The sequence below is a fragment of the Arabidopsis lyrata genome (genome assembly GCF_000004255.2).
Source record: "Arabidopsis lyrata subsp. lyrata unplaced genomic scaffold ARALYscaffold_7, whole genome shotgun sequence".
NCBI lineage: Eukaryota > Viridiplantae > Streptophyta > Magnoliopsida > Brassicales > Brassicaceae > Arabidopsis > Arabidopsis lyrata.
The window spans coordinates 14,434,554-14,450,609 of NW_003302549.1; the positions used below are offsets into that span (position 1 = coordinate 14,434,554).

Consider the following 16,056-nt stretch of genomic DNA (forward strand, 5'->3'; position numbering starts at 1 on the left):
AACTTTTCTTTTGAGCTCTTTGTTAAGCTGTTGACTTTTGTTCCGTTTTTTTGTGGTTTGTATTACTTTCGGTTTTATTCGTTTTCTTGTAATTTAGGGCTTTTCTCCCTTTTGAGCTTTTAGTTTCCGCCAATATTTAGTGTTTTTGTGACTATGTAATTCGATAATATATCTTTTTTTCCAATTTGAATAATAAAAAGATGATAAATAAAGCAGTTGTGGAAGCCCCTTTAGGACGTTATTATCGCTTTAGCGACCCCTTACACATAGGAAATTCGAATCGGCCCTCCTATGGCTGGAGAAGCATAATGGCTGCCAAACCTCTTCTTGTCTCGGGTCTCCGAAGAACCATAGGCTCCGGAATGCTAACTAAAGTGTGGGAGGACCCGTGGATTCCCACTATCCCGGCGAGAGCTGCTAAGAGTCTTCTTGATGTAAGAGACCTTCTTCTCTATGTCAACGACCTGATTGATCAATCAATAAAGCTTTGGAAGCTGGACCGCCTTCAAGCGTTGATTGACCCCACTGATATTCCACTTATTTTAGGAATACTGCCAAGTCGTACCTACTTAAGTGATGGCTATAGCTGGTCGCATACCAAATCCGGAAACTATTCTGTTAAATCAGGATACTGGGCCGCGAGAGAGTTATCTCGTCCTACCTGTGACCCCCCTTTTTAGGGACTTGGTGTTTCGGCACTTCAGGCACAGGTATGGAAGTTAAAAACTACGCGAAAGCTTATGCATTTCGCGTGGCAATGTGTTTAAGGCTGTTTAGCCACTTATCAAAAATTATGCTATCGTCATATTGGGAACGAGAAAGGATGTCCCCGTTGTGGGGCTCCGGAAGAATCCATAAACCATCTTCTCTTCGATTGTTCGCCTTCGAGGCAAATTTGGGCCTTATCACCCATTCCCACCTCAGGGCACATTTTCCCCAGAAGTTCCCTTTTCTATAATTTTGACTTTCTATTCTGGCGTGGGAAAGAATTCGGAATAGAAGAGGAAACTTTGGAACTCTTTCCATGGATATTGTGGTATATCTGGAAAAGTCGTAACAGATTTTGCTTTGAAAACTTCAAAGAACCTCCTCAGGAGAATCTTGCCTTGGCTTTACGGGAAGCCTCTGTGTGGAAGAAAGCAAACATGAAAGAAGCAGCAGATCCCGAATCTCTTGCCCGGTCGGTTCTACTTCCCGCGTCCTTCCCCAGGATCTCGGAATGTCAGATTGATGCTTCCTGGCACTCGGAGGACTCTCTAAGTGGACATGGTTGGGTTTTAGTCGACCAAGACCGTATTCTTCAGCTCGGCTTAATGAGCTCGAGAAGGAGCCTCTCACCGCTCCACGCGGAGATTGATTCTTTGCTCTGGGCAATGGAGTGTTTGATCTCGCTAGGCATTACCAATGGCGCCTTCGCATCTGATTGCTCGGACATGATATCTATCGTAGACAACCAAGACGCTTGGCCATCTTTCGCAGCAGAAATGGCCTCTTTCCGGTCACTCGTTTGTTTTTTTCCGTCTTTTAGCATTAGATTTGTTCCTCGAAGTTTTAATACTCGAGCAGATTGTTTAGCTAAAAAAGCTCGGGCTAGGAATAGTCTATTTTCCCATGTAAGTTCGTCGGTTCCTGATTGGCTATCCCTAGCGGAGAGTCTCTTTCCGATATCTTAATAGAAATGGTGTTTGAAGAAAAAAAAAAAGGAAGCCCCTTTAGCCCATTGGTTGACCAATGGTTAATTAATGCTTTTACACTAAGATGTCTGGGGTTCGAGGCCCAGATATTGCGATTCATTATCAAATTTGCAGGTTAATGGATGCAAGTGTGCAGGAGATCTCAAGCGATGTACAATTATAGCCGTGCGCCAGGATTCTACGCAGAGAAGGAAGTGTCGCCAGGTCGTGGATCATTGAAAGTATTCATCAAGATCATGAAGAAGGAAGTGTAGTCTGTCGTGAATCTACTAAGGGTCGGCAGAAATTGTTAGTTGTAGAATCGTCTACTTAACAGTTCTCATAATTTGCAATTAATAATGAATCTAGACGAAAGAAAAAAAAAATAAAGCATCCCAAATTAACATAACTGGTTTCAAAATTTTAGTCGATACGTTTTATATAAATATTTAAAAAACAGAATTTTTATTACAGTTAATCCAATGAAAAACAATAAGTTAAGTTATATTATTTATAATTTTGTTCACCAAAAAAAATATTATTTATAATTTTATGTATAAGTAATTAAGAATATCTAAATCAATGATACTCGAATTTTTTTTTTTATAATATTCATGAAATATTTAAAATGATAAATAGAATTAATATGTAGATTTAGCATGAGATGTAATTGTTTACGAGTTAAAAAAAAATGTTGCTTTTAAATTTTGAAGTTTTTTTGTTAAAGTTTTAAATTTTGCTTTCAATTCATATATATATATAAGTTTAAACTAATTTTAGATATTAGTGTTAACAGAATAACTCTAGAAACCATAAGCAACAACAGCTGATGAATGCTTATCCCTCACTATCTTCATCAGCTCCAGCTCTGCGCGAGAAATCGAACCCTAACCACTGCCAAATCCCTCCATGCCCACATCGTCAAACTCGGGATCGTTCAATGTTGCCCTTTGGCCAACACTCTTGTCAATGTCTATGGCAAATGCGGCGCTGCTTCTCATGCTCTCCAGTTGTTCGACGAAATGCCTCACAGAGACCACATCGCCTGGGCCTCGGTTCTCACAGCTCTTAATCAAGCGAATCTCTCTGGTAAGACTCTCTGGGTCTTTTCTTCAGTGGGTTCGAGCTCTGGGTTGCGTCCTGATGATTTTGTTTTCTCGGCTCTTGTTAAGGCTTGTGCTAACTTAGGATCTATTAAGCTCGGGAAGCAAGTTCATTGCCATTTTATAGTTTCTGAGTATTCCAATGATGATGTTGTTAAGTCTTCACTGGTTGATATGTATGCTAAATGTCGGTTGCTCGATTGTGCTAAAGCAGTTTTTGATTCTATAAGAGTGAAAAACACCATTTCATGGACTGCAATGGTATCTGGATATGCGAAAAGCGGAAGAAAGGAAGAAGCTTTGGAGCTTTTTAGGAGATTACCAGTCAAGAATTTGTATTCTTGGACTGCATTGATCTCTGGTTTTGTACAGAGTGGGAAAGGTCTTGAAGCTTTTTCTGTGTTCACTGAAATGAGGAGAGAAAGAGTTGACATTTTGGATCCCTTAGTTCTTTCGAGTATTGTTGGTGCTTGTGCTAATTTGGCAGCTTCAATAGCGGGGAGGCAGGTTCACGGGTTGGTTATAGCTCTAGGATTTGATTCTTGTGTGTTTATTAGTAATGCGCTTATCGATATGTATGCTAAATGCAGCGATGTTATAGCTGCAAAGGATATTTTCAGTAGAATGCGCCATAGAGATGTAGTTTCATGGACATCGCTTATAGTTGGAATGGCTCAGCACGGGCAGGCTGAGAAGGCATTGGCTTTGTATGATGAAATGGTTTCTCACGGTGTAAAGCCCAATGAGGTCACATTTGTTGGGTTGATATACGCGTGTAGCCATGTCGGTTTTGTAGCTAAAGGCCGTGAGCTTTTCCAATCAATGACCAAGGACTATGGAATTCGCCCGTCTTTGCAGCATTATACATGCTTATTGGATCTTCTTGGTCGGTCTGGACTCCTTGATGAGGCTGAGAACTTAATTCATACAATGCCGTTTCCTCCAGATGAACCAACATGGGCTGCTTTACTTAGTGCCTGTAAGCGCCAGGGACAAGGTCAGATGGGTGTAAGAATCGCTGATCATCTCGTAAGCAGCTTTAAACCGAAAGATCCATCGACTTATATACTTCTATCAAACATCTATGCAAGTGCTTCTTTGTGGGGAAAAGTATCGGAAGCAAGAAGGAAACTAGGAGACATGGAAGTTAGAAAAGATCCAGGGTACAGTAGTGTTGAGGTACGGAAAGAAACCGAAGTATTTTACGCAGGAGAAACATCTCATGCTCTAAAAGAAGACATCTTTCGATTGCTTAAGAAGCTAGAGGAAGAAATGAGGATAAGAAATGGTTATGTTCCTGATACTAGTTGGATCCTACACGACATGGATGAGCAAGAGAAAGAAAAGCTTTTGTTTTGGCATAGCGAACGATCCGCTGTTGCATACGGATTGCTTAAAGCTGTTCCGGGAACTCCAATACGAATTGTGAAAAATCTAAGGGTTTGTGGAGATTGTCATGTTGTTCTGAAACATATAAGTGAAATTACAGAAAGAGAGATTATAGTTCGAGATGCGACTAGATATCATCATTTTAAGGGAGGAAAATGTTCCTGCAATGACTTCTGGTAAGCTTCTTCTCTGTTGTAACATTTTGTCTTCGAAAATTGCTGAGATTTTTACTATTACGTAATAGTATAGTAACTACGGTCACGCAAAATCGATTTCTATCCTCAGTAAAGAAACAATAAAGTGGGTGAGTTCAATTCATAGGCGTTATAGATAACAACAAAAGAGTCACTGTGTTTAATCGCACTCACTCACTCACCAACTCACGGATTTAGTAACGTGTTTCTTTATTCAAATTTCACTTACCAACTCACGACTATAATAACAACAACACGCGCATGGACTTATGCTAATAAATGAATAATAGAATAATGAAAATGTTTGAGTTAAACAATTTTTCAAGATTAGTCTTCTCATCTTATTTTCTAATTATATCTTTAGCATGCTACTACTACGGATAATATAGTGGAATTACGTTTTGAAAACAAGAAAATTTTAGAAATACTATAAAATATAAAAGTAGCGAAATTGAAAAAAAGTTGAATACAACTTGCAGAAAACCGTATACTTTGATTACAACTTCCAAAAAAATTTGCAGAAATCTGTTTAAATTCCTTAATGTACAACTAAATCCTCTTAGCAAAAGTAGAAATGTAGAATTATTAAACGAATATTGTTTCTTGTCACATGCTTCGTATAGAGACATATAAATAGAAACATATATGTAGATAACAACGACACAAGTCACAATCGGGCTTACTCACGTATACCCTATAAGTTTCCAACTCATATATATCACAAGTGTGCTTCCGTTTGATATTTACTCAGAGACGTGTAGCTTCACTACTTCCACATACTGAGAGTGAGAGAGAAATGGCGACGGAAACCGTATTGGCCACGGCGGTGAGCAACGGCAGAAGCAAAGGATGTTGCAAGTCCGGTCCAGGTTACGCGACGCCTCTAGCCGCCATGGCTGGTCCACGGGAAAAGCTCATCTATCTCACCGCCCTCTACTCCGGTACACTTTTTATTTTAACATCTTCTACTTTTTATTTTTGGAATGAATTTTTTTCTTTTTCTTTTTCTGACTAACCAAGAAATTATATCAGTTTATTATATGAATCTCATGAATGTTGGAAAATTTTGATTTCTCTAGGTAATCTAAGACCTTTTGGTTTGTTTGATTGGGTTAATTTAGGAACGGGGCGAGACAAACCGGACTACTTGGCGACGGTGGATGTGGATCCTAACTCACCCACATATTCAAGTGTCATCCACAGGTTGAAAATGCCTTATATAGGTGATGAGCTACACCACACTGGTTGGAACTCTTGCAGTTCTTGCCATGGTGAGGCTTCTGCTGATAGACGTTACCTCGTCTTACCAGGCTTAATGTAAGATCCTTACATTGATCCTCTCACATCTCTTGATGATAAATGACTAACAATATGTTTTGTTTCTTGTTTGAATGAAGCTCTGGTCGCATTTATGCAATCGACACAAAGACCGACCCAAAGGCTCCATCTTTGTACAAGGTTGTAGAGCCTGAAGAGATTGCTAAAAAAACAGGATTAGCATTTCCACATACATCTCATTGCCTCGCCTCGGGTGATATGTTGGTGTCTTGCCTTGGGGACAAAGAAGGAAACGCCAAAGGGAACGGGTTTCTCCTTCTTGACTCTGACTTCAATGTCAAAAGCAGGTGGGACAAACCAGGACATGGTCCTTTGTTTGGGTATGATTTTTGGTACCAACCTCGGTTCAAGACAATGATCAGCACTTCTTGGGGTGCACCTAAAGCCTTCTCCAAAGGTTTCAATCTCCAGCACGTTGCGGATGGCTTGTACGGAAGTCATTTACATATTTATAAATGGCCTGAAGGTGAAATGAAGCAGATTATTGACCTCGGAAATACCGGTCTCTTACCTCTTGAGGTAACATTACTCCAACATAAATCATGATGATCTGTTTTAGTAACCAAGAATGTAATCTAATCTGGTTGTTTTTATGTGGTGGTTGCAGATTAGATTCTTGCATGATCCTTCTAAAGATACAGGGTATGTCGGGAGTGCCTTGTCGAGTAATATGATAAGGTTTTTCAAGAACAGTGATGACACATGGAGCCATGAGGCAAGTGAAATTTCTGAATCTTCTTCTTTTTTTCTTCTCTCAAATTTATGATTAACATGTGATTCAAACTGGTGTTGTTTTAGGTGGTTATATCGGTTAAACCTCTGAAAGTTGAAAACTGGATTCTTCCAGAAATGCCGGGGCTTATCACCGACTTCTTGATCTCACTCGATGATCGGTTTTTCTACTTTGTGAACTGGCTTCATGGAGACATCCGTCAGTACAACATCGAAGACCCTAAAAACCCGGTCTTAACGGGACAAATTTGGGTCGGAGGATTACTACAAAAGGGCAGTCCTTACAAGGCTGTTGGAGAAGATGGCAACACTTACCAATTTGACGTTCCGCAGATCAAGGTTTGTACCAAAATGTAATCTTTTAAGGGTTTCAACTATGTTTAAACAATTTGCATTCTATTGAAACTGATTTCTGATTTCAGGGGAAGTCTCTACGAGCAGGACCTCAGATGATCCAACTAAGCCTCGACGGGAAAAGATTGTACGCGACAAACTCGCTATTTAGCGCATGGGACCGTCAGTTTTACCCGGAACTCATGGATAAAGGCTCACACATAATTCAAATCGATGTTGACACAGACAAAGGTGGTCTCACCATAAACCCTGACTTCTTTGTGGACTTTGGTGATGAACCAGACGGTCCTGCACTAGCCCACGAGATGAGATATCCCGGTGGAGACTGCACTTCCGATATCTGGATCTGAATTTGGCTCCTTAAAAGAGTAAGCTGGATATGTGATTCATTCTTATGTCTTTGTAGAGTGTAATAAATAAGAAGTGGCTAGTTTCGTGATCCAGACAATAATAAAAGTTGTTCTCCTCCTTCCATACAATAAATCTTTCTACTTGTACATGTTATCTCTGTCTTTTGTGTAACCGAATTGAACCGATCACAACCAGGTCCAAGTATGGACCAAGTAAAAACTACGTCAGATACAATGTATCTGGTCAAGATCTGATTTGTTATTGTTATCTTCTTGTTGTTATTTTGTTAACGGATACGATTCTGTAATTGTTTATTTTAGCCATTTTGTGCATGGAGACGTATTTTAATTTAAAATACATCTCTCTTAACTTACTAATTGTTGCAGTAATCTGAATTAGTAATTTAATATTTTTTTCTTAAACAAAGCCGTACATAATTACAAGGATTAGTTGAGTCATTATATAAGTTCACTGGCATTATATAGTTGAGTCATTATATAAGTTCACTGGCATAATTACAATTCAATATTTGTCTTCACAAAGAGAGAGAGATGGCGACGGAAACGGAAGTGGTGGTTGCTCCGGTAAGCAACGGTGGAAGCAAAGGATGTTGCAAGTACGGTGGTCCTGGTTACGCGACGCCTCTAGCCGCTATGTCTGGTCCGAGTGAGAAACTTATCTACGTCACCGCCGTCTACACCGGTACACATTTGATTTGATTCTATCTGTTTCTTGTTATCAATCTCAGAATCCAGATCGAATGTTTTTAAGTAAGAATCTTTACTTTTAAGAATCTTGAATATTCCAGATCGAATCACTAAGAGCTTGAGAGATTTCTCTGTTTCTATTTTCTTGATTTGATCTGTTTATCAAGGAGTCTTTGTGTTTTTAGTGAAAATCTTTGTGTTGATTGTGTTCTCTGTATTCTGATACCTTTTTGATTGGGGTTTTGAAGGAACTGGAATAGATAAACCGGACTATCTGGCGACGGTGGATGTGGATCCGAGCTCGCCTTCGTATTCAAGGGTTATTCATAGATTGCCAATGCCTTTTGTTGGTGATGAGCTTCATCATTCTGGTTGGAACTCTTGTAGTTCTTGCCATGGTGATGCTTCTGCTGATAGACGTTATCTTGTGTTACCGTCTCTTATGTAAAGATTCTTCAGCCTTTTTCCATTTTCTCTTATATCTCTGTTAAGTTTTGTTTAATTGACTGAATTTTCTTGTTTGGATGAAGATCTGGTCGTATTTATGCGATTGATACTAAGGAAAACCCGAGGGCTCCGTCTTTGTATAAGTATGTTGATCCTAAAGAGATTGCTGATAAGACTGGATTGGCGTTTCCACATACGGCTCATTGCCTTGCTACGGGTGAGATCTTGGTGTCGTGTCTTGGGGACGAAGAGGGGAACGCCAAGGGGAATGGGTTTCTTCTTCTTGACTCTGATTTTAACATCAAGAATAGGTATCTTATTGCATAACAAATCATTCTGTTTTAGTTTCTTATCACTATTAGTCCTATACCATTGTTGGTGATTGTTACTCTAAAAGTTAAACAAAAACTGTGAAGTTTATCACAAGAAAGGATAGGATATCGCCAATGCGATGACTTGTGATGAAATGTCGTGTGTTCTTGTGCATTTAAATGGAATTGATGTGTATGTGTTTTGGGGGATGTTTCAGGTGGGAAAAACCAGGACATAGTCCTTTGTTTGGGTATGATTTTTGGTACCAACCTCGGCACAAGACCATGATCAGCACATCTTGGGGAGCACCTAAAGCCTTCTCCAAAGGTTTCAATCTCCAACACGTTGCGGATGGCTTATATGGAAGTCATCTACATGTTTATAGTTGGCCAGGAGGTGAAATGAAACAATTAATTGACCTTGGACCGACTGGTCTCTTACCTTTGGAGGTAACATAATAAAACATCTCTTTTAATATGTGATCTGTATATTTCATCAGGTAATATAAATGAAAGGAATGAACCGGTTGTTGTCTTAACTTCTATGTGCTTGCAGATTAGATTCTTGCACGAGCCGTCTAAAGATACAGGGTTTGTTGGGAGTGCCTTGTCAAGTAATATGATAAGATTTTTCAAGAACAGTGATGAAACATGGAACCATGAGGCAAGTGGAATTTCTGAATCTTCCTTCTCCTTTCCCTTTTTTTGTTTGCTATTCCAAATCTGTGATTAACCTGTAATTCGAACTGGTGTTTTTAGGTGGTTGTATCAGTTAAACCGCTGAAAGTAGAAAACTGGATTCTTCCAGAAATGCCGGGGCTTATCACCGACTTCTTGATCTCCCTCGATGACCGATTCATCTACTTTGTGAACTGGCTCCATGGAGACGTTCGTCAGTACAACATTGAGGACCCTAAAAACCCTATCTTAACAGGACAAATTTGGGTCGGAGGATTACTACAAAAGGGCAGTCCTGTTAAGGCGGTTGGAGAAGACGGCAACACTTTCCAATTCGATGTTCCTCAGATCAAGGTTTGTACCAAAATGTAATCTTTTGAGGATTCAATTAAGTTTCACATTTTTTTTCCATACTCTAGAAGCTGTTTTGGTGATGTCAGGGTAACTCTCTACGAGGAGGACCTCAAATGATCCAGCTGAGCCTTGATGGGAAACGATTGTATGCAACAAACTCGCTGTTTAGCGCATGGGATCTTCAGTTTTACCCGGAAATCATGGAGAAAGGCTCACACATAATTCAGATTGATGTTGATACAGACAAAGGTGGTCTCACCATAAACCCCGACTTCTTTGTGGACTTTGGTGATGAACCGGACGGTCCTGCACTAGCCCACGAGATGAGATATCCCGGTGGAGACTGCACTTCCGATATCTGGATTTGAATTTGGCCTGTCTGTTTAAAAAGGAAGTTATGTGTTAAGTTTAAAATGAGTTTTATTTGTTGTTGTGTGTTTTGTAGTGTTGAATAAAAATTAGATGACCCAGCACTTGTTTGTACACTTAGACTCCTTGTCTCTTATATGCTTTGTTATAAATTGAGTTGTTTATGTGGTAAGTTTAAATAGAGTTTTATTAGTTGTTGTGTGTTTAGTAAAGTTGAATAAAAAGGGAGTAAGAAGAGGTCAAGACAACTTGTTTGACTGCCTGTGTGTTGTATTATGTAATACAACTTTCTACATTTCGACTTAACACTCGGTTCCGTTTCTTTTTTTTTTCACCACTCTGTTCGGTTCTTGTTGTTCACGTTTCAGTGTCAGTGTGTCACTGATTGCTCGAGTAATTAACTCAATACACTTAACCGTTAGGCAGTATATTCGAGGTCGATCCACAAAGACCAAAGATACTATCTAAGGATTTCCGAGACTCATTCTTAGCTAAAACTAAAGAGGTTGTTTGTTTGGTTTTCAGATTGTAAAATAAAAATACAAATAAATTAAACGATTTAACTTCTAGATTTAAAGACATTGGGCCATAGGGTATTTCAGAGATCAATGAATAATGGAAACAGGAGACAAAGAATTCAACAATTAAGTACCGTTCTTGAACATGAACATGTTTAGACTAATTCTCTTTCAAGACATTAATCACTAAATTTGACTAGTCTACTAAACTTTCGCTTGTAATTTCTTAGTCAAATTCGCATTACCAAGCAAGTTCATTAAGTTTACAATGCGTCCTAACGTCAAATTTCATTGGCTAAGCATACATTGCTCATCTCGTGGGCTAGTGCAGGACCGTCCGGATCCAAAGTTGCTGAATCGGGATTCTTGACGTCACGATTGGGATCGATCGATCCACGCCTTGGATCGATCGATCCCCAGCTCCTGGTGGTCTCTATTCTTTTTCTGGATCAGTTTTAGCTCTGAATAGGCCCAATTACACACGAAATGCTCCAAATCCCGCTCGAGCACCTATGACCTACAAAAGATTCAAGACAAGACCAAAAAGACGCAAAAGACAGACAACGACGACGCGACAAATGACTCAAAACGCAGATTAAACAAAGACTCGAAACCGTCAAAAACGCAACACATCAGTCATCGGAGAGCCGATTCTAATAATATGTTGGCCCCAAGCAAAGAAAATGTTTAGCCCATAAGTCCATAACTATTGATTGCTGGAAAAAAAGAGATGGCAAGACATTTGAAAGTTAGATAGTAGTAAGAAATGGTGTACCGTTATCACCTTTTTATAACACCGTCTACATATGGCTTCACTTAATGGTTTACACATTAAACTACGGTGATACAACTTAACCAATCAAACCCACATGTTGTACTAGGGCGATACAACGTTACCAATCAAAACCATAATTTTTTTCGAATTTAGCAAAAGATACTTTTGGTAATATTAGTGGGCTTAAAATATATAGAAACATTTGAAGCTCCAAGTGTATCCTTCTTCGGCTTAGGTGGCTCACAAGTCACTCCTGGTTATGGGTTCTTTTAAAAATATTATTGGTTGTGGCAATGATGAATCTGAAATTCTGATGTCCATTGATCATATGACAACAGTATGGGTATAAAAGAATATGATGGAAGAAAAATAAAAGCAATCACAGAAGAAGGAAACCAAGAGTTCAACGACAAATAATCATAATCTCTAGTAATTGGTTAAATTTGTAACTCTAGTTTTTTTTGCTATAAATTTTAGTTTTATATTTTTGTTGTTGTTGATGTACAATTTTTGTTGTCATTTTTTTAGAAATAAAAGTTTGATTGGTTATATTTATATTAAAAATGAAAAATAAAATTTTCCACAATTTTCATTTTATTTTTAATTGTTATAAGTATATGAATTATTTGTCACACAAAATTAGTAAAACGTTCAACACATCATAAGAACCCACATGTTTAAGCATCTGTCTTTTATTTTGTTATTTTAGTTCCTTATTATACTTTCACCAGCTGTGTAACATGGGCCGTTGCTTAAGACATCAGCTAAGTAAGCGCAAAAGGCGGCTAATTCTTAGAATCGTAAGTCATCGTCTCACTTCATATATATTTTGGAATACGATTCTTAGAGATAATGATATCTTCGCATCATCAAAACAATCCGAATTTGCCAAAGTATTATTCAATTCCGACTTTGTATATTTTACAAAGTGTTATTTTACATTTTTTTTCAATTATATTATATTATTCTTGAAAGTCACATACGGTACTACTTATTTAATTATTTTCTTTGCTCGAATACACTTTTCGGAAAGGAGAAAGATTAATATATTGTTTTCTATATAATGAACTATCCTTCTACTACGAAAGTAAAAAAGATTCGCTTAAGCATTACAAGTTACAAACACAAATTAATCTTCCCCTATAAATAATGATGTAGCCCCTAGCATGCAATAAACATATAACTCAAAGCATAAGAAACATCAAGCATGGAGTACTACACATTTACCGAAAACGACGAAGAACGTGTATCGCGAAATCATCACGTGAAGAACACGTGGGTGAAAGAACGTTACGAGAGTGATGAAGAAGATGGAGAGGTGAACAAACTTATCCTAAAGGAAGATGAAGAAACTAAAGATATGGTGACATCACCGAGTGGTGAGAGGATGATGTCGACAAGTAAGGTGAGGTATCTCAACTATGGAGCTCTCAAACATGACACGGCGGCTCCGGCAGCTTCCGGTAGTGGAGGAAGAGCTTTGCCTCTTCCATCGAACAGGTACCACCGTGGTCACCCCAAGTACTACAGATGCAGAGGTTGAAGTGAAAACTCTCCGCTGATAAAATAATTTCGAACTAATTAATAATAACCCTATATTGTATAAATAAGTTTGGTGAGTATGTATACTCCATGCAACGTGTGTTATCTATGTGCTTGTAATTCCCCTTTTTATATCTAAGACTAAGAGAAAGAACAAATTATGGAACTGATCCATGATCATCGAGTTTTGTTTTTTTTAGTAATTTGGTCAGTTGGTCTGATTTTTCAGATTAATTATTGTTGTACCGACATGACATAAGTTATATTGGCTCCGAATCCGATTAATAATATGTCACAAAATTTCGAAAACATTAAAATTTTTGTGAAAGTTTACAAATCTTAATTTTATAGAAAACCATGATCTATGTTCTTACTAAATTATTTGTTCTAGTTATCTGGTCACTTGATCCGAATTTGAGATTAACAACTACGGTATCAATAGAAATCTAAGTTATGCATTGGCATTAGTAGACATGTCAATTAGGCCAAAGCTCGCAGATTGGCCCGATCCAACCCTGAAAAACAATAGGTCCGAGCTTAAAAATATATATCTTGGAAAAATCTTGACTCGGCCAAGCTTTTTAATGTGCATTTAACATGTTATTGGAAAGATTTTAAACTCGGGTTCACTCAAATCTCGAAATAGTGAACGCGAATTATTTATTTTTAATCAAAATTACAGAAATTAATTAAATTTGGTTAATTGGGTAGAATTTTATAGTTTGGTTGGAATTAGGAAGAAAAAAGAAAAGTTCATGGTAAATTGTGTAGATGTCAAAAGTACATGATAATTCTAGTTGAACAGATATCGTATACAATAAAACCTCTATAAATTATTAATGTTGGGACCGAGAAATTCTATTAATTTATAGAGGTATTAATTTATCGATAAATTAATAATTATTAATTTATAGGGAGATTTTACTAATTTTATAATTTTTTAAAAAATTTCTATCTGAAAAACAGTTTTTTCTTTATAAACAATATCTTTTTAAACCAATTACAAGTAGAAAAAAAAGTTATTAATTTTAGAAAACAACATAAAATTTTTTCGATCAAGTAAAAATATTAGAAATGAACTCTACCAAAAATTAATACAAATTTAAGAAAAACAAACAAATAACAGAGTCATATTTCATTAAATTTTTTACATATAATCATATATCATAGTAATTCATATATGACATATAAAAATTAATATCATATATTAAGTTATAATATATAGAGAAATTGTTAAAAATGCCTCTTTTTCAATACCCCTTTTAAAAAATGCCCCCTTTGAGAGTCTATTTTTAAGTTTGCCCTCTTTTAATTTTTAATGACCATTTTACCCTTATTTGAAACAAAATTAGGTCCACAAAATACAAAATATTTTTTGGCGGGAAAAGTGATCCCGCAAATTTTTGGCGGGAAACGTGATCCCGCAAATTTTTTTGGCGGGAAAATTTTTGGCGGGAAAAATTTACAAGGTATTTTAAAGGTTTTACATAGTATTTACGAGTGTTTTGTAAGGTTTTACAATGTATTTTAAAAGGTTTTACAAGGTACTTATAACTTATAAGGTTTTATAAGGTATTTATAACTTGTAAAACCTTATAAAAAACTTGTAAAACCTTATAACTTGTAAAACTTTATAAAATAGCTTGTAAAATCTTATAATATCTTATAAATACCTTATAAATACGTTGTAAAACTTTTTGAAATACATTGTAAAACCTTATAAATACCCTGTAAAAAACTTTTAAAATAACTTGTAAATTTTTCCCGCCAAAAATTTAACGCCAAAAAAAATTGCGGAATAACTTTTCCCTCAAAAAAGTTTTTTTGGCGGAAAAAATTTTTACGCGAAAATTTTACAAGGTATTTTAAAGGTTTTACAAGTTTTTACAAAATCAAATTTGTAATTTTGATGTGTGCACATTCTCATATTTTCCTTATATATTTGTGATATCTTTTATTAAAAGAAGGGTAATTTAGTCATTTTGTACATAAAAAGGGGTATTTTAAAAATGGACAGCCAAATGGGGCATTTTTTAAAAGGGGTATTGAAAAAAGAGCATTTTTGTGAGTCTCCCTAATATATATATTGATAAGTGTATACATTTATTAATTTATGAAATTGATGGGACCATATGTTTACATAGGATTTTCAAAAAAAACTATTATCTTATTAATTTATCGATTTATGTCATTTTTTATACTTGTCCCAACTCGAAACCGGAAGAATTTATTAATTTATAGAGGTTACTAATTTATCGAGTATTAATTTATAGAGATTTTACTGTATGTGGATTGCTATAGACAGCCCTTAATTAAAATACGAAAGAGATACCTTAAAATATAACATACAAAAGGAAAATCGTACAAAGTTCCAAATAAGGGAGATGGATGAGAGAATGGTTTAGAGAGGGATTGAATGTGAGAGAATGTGAGAATGGGAGAACGGGAGAATGAAGGTGTGTGTACAAATGAGACTCCTTTATATAGGAGTTTTACAAGTAAGTGAAATAACATAATTTTTAAAAATATATAAAATGTGCATAACTCCACTCAAGAGTGTTGACTCCATTAAGTTCACTAGCAAAAGTTTGTCTCCACCAAAGTTATTTGGTCTTCATAGCACTCGTTGTGTTTATTGTCATGTATCGTGACAATAAAGACAAAAGATTGTCGACAGAGATTCGTAACACAGGATTTGTACTCAAAATATTTATAACAATGTTTGTTGAGATGTGTCTTCGTCTTCATCTTGAAAATATATGTAACAGCATTTGTCGGTAGATTTGTATTATAATTTCCAAAAATTTCGTCATCAATCTCTTGGGTGTTAGAGTATGGCTCGCTTTCCGAAGCTAGAGAATTTTCGTCTGTTATCGAAGGCATGAACCCTGAGGAGATCGCGTTAATTTCTTCCTCGAATTTTACAGCCGCTAATAATGACAACATTTTGGATTTTTGGGCCAAACATTTGGTTGTTTATGGTGTTTAGTTTGGTGTTTGGGTCAAGATTTGGGTAATTTAGAATTTTTATCCAGTCACGTATATATAAGTTTTGAAGGAAAAAAAAAAAGGAATTTTGAATTTGTCCCACCATTTAACGCTGAACCTACCTAATTATAGGAATCGAGTTAGAAGGAAATTCTTTTTTTTTTTTTTTTTTTGTCAAAAGAAGGAAATTCTATTAATTTTCCAAGAGAAAACCCAAGGAAAGTGAAATTTGG

At 36.6% G+C, this 16,056-nt stretch overlaps 4 protein-coding genes across 5 annotated transcripts; all 4 read left to right on the top strand.

The window, feature by feature from the left end:
* The first annotated feature begins 2,418 nt into the window (after nt 1-2,418).
* On the top strand, nt 2,419-4,479 carry LOC110226001 (pentatricopeptide repeat-containing protein At4g14050, mitochondrial). 2 transcript variants are annotated; one of them, XM_021016388.1, is made up of 2 exons: nt 2,583-2,762; nt 2,846-4,479. In XM_021016388.1, the coding sequence occupies exons 1-2, from the start codon at nt 2,583-2,585 to the stop codon at nt 4,343-4,345; spliced, it is 1,680 nt and encodes a 559-aa protein (XP_020872047.1). In that variant the 3' UTR covers nt 4,346-4,479. The 2 variants fall into 2 exon arrangements, with proteins under 2 accessions (XP_020872046.1, XP_020872047.1); XM_021016387.1 differs by having other exon boundaries at nt 2,419-4,479.
* Nucleotides 4,480-5,072: 593 nt separating this feature from the next.
* Nucleotides 5,073-7,388, top strand: LOC9306410 (selenium-binding protein 2). Its single transcript, XM_021016389.1, has 6 exons — nt 5,073-5,300; nt 5,481-5,676; nt 5,757-6,216; nt 6,305-6,412; nt 6,496-6,768; nt 6,852-7,388. The coding sequence occupies exons 1-6, from the start codon at nt 5,156-5,158 to the stop codon at nt 7,131-7,133; spliced, it is 1,464 nt and encodes a 487-aa protein (XP_020872048.1). The 5' UTR covers nt 5,073-5,155; the 3' UTR covers nt 7,134-7,388.
* Nucleotides 7,389-7,630: 242 nt separating this feature from the next.
* LOC9304391 (selenium-binding protein 1) lies at nt 7,631-10,248 on the top strand. Its single transcript, XM_002868273.2, has 7 exons — nt 7,631-7,836; nt 8,090-8,285; nt 8,372-8,599; nt 8,818-9,049; nt 9,156-9,263; nt 9,359-9,631; nt 9,718-10,248. The coding sequence occupies exons 1-7, from the start codon at nt 7,686-7,688 to the stop codon at nt 9,997-9,999; spliced, it is 1,470 nt and encodes a 489-aa protein (XP_002868319.1). The 5' UTR covers nt 7,631-7,685; the 3' UTR covers nt 10,000-10,248.
* Nucleotides 10,249-12,455: 2,207 nt separating this feature from the next.
* LOC9304392 lies at nt 12,456-13,021 on the top strand. The gene has a single exon (XM_002868274.2). The coding sequence runs from the start codon at nt 12,501-12,503 to the stop codon at nt 12,834-12,836; it is 336 nt and encodes a 111-aa protein (XP_002868320.1). The 5' UTR covers nt 12,456-12,500; the 3' UTR covers nt 12,837-13,021.
* Nucleotides 13,022-16,056: the final 3,035 nt, after the last annotated feature.

Bases quoted from the DNA above. Each gene is read 5' to 3' on its own strand.
- LOC9306410 (XM_021016389.1), top strand. From the start codon at position 5,156: ATGGCGACGGAAACCGTATTGGCCACGGCGGTGAGCAACGGCAGAAGC. The intron at 6,217-6,304 runs GTAACATTACTC...TGGTGGTTGCAG, and splicing joins CCGGTCTCTTACCTCTTGAG to ATTAGATTCTTGCATGATCC. The intron at 6,413-6,495 runs GCAAGTGAAATT...GTGTTGTTTTAG, and splicing joins ATGACACATGGAGCCATGAG to GTGGTTATATCGGTTAAACC.
- LOC110226001 (XM_021016387.1), top strand. From the start codon at position 2,507: ATGCTTATCCCTCACTATCTTCATCAGCTCCAGCTCTGCGCGAGAAAT.
- LOC9304391 (XM_002868273.2), top strand. From the start codon at position 7,686: ATGGCGACGGAAACGGAAGTGGTGGTTGCTCCGGTAAGCAACGGTGGA. The intron at 7,837-8,089 runs GTACACATTTGA...GGGGTTTTGAAG, and splicing joins CGTCACCGCCGTCTACACCG to GAACTGGAATAGATAAACCG. The intron at 9,264-9,358 runs GCAAGTGGAATT...TGGTGTTTTTAG, and splicing joins ATGAAACATGGAACCATGAG to GTGGTTGTATCAGTTAAACC.
- LOC9304392 (XM_002868274.2), top strand. From the start codon at position 12,501: ATGGAGTACTACACATTTACCGAAAACGACGAAGAACGTGTATCGCGA.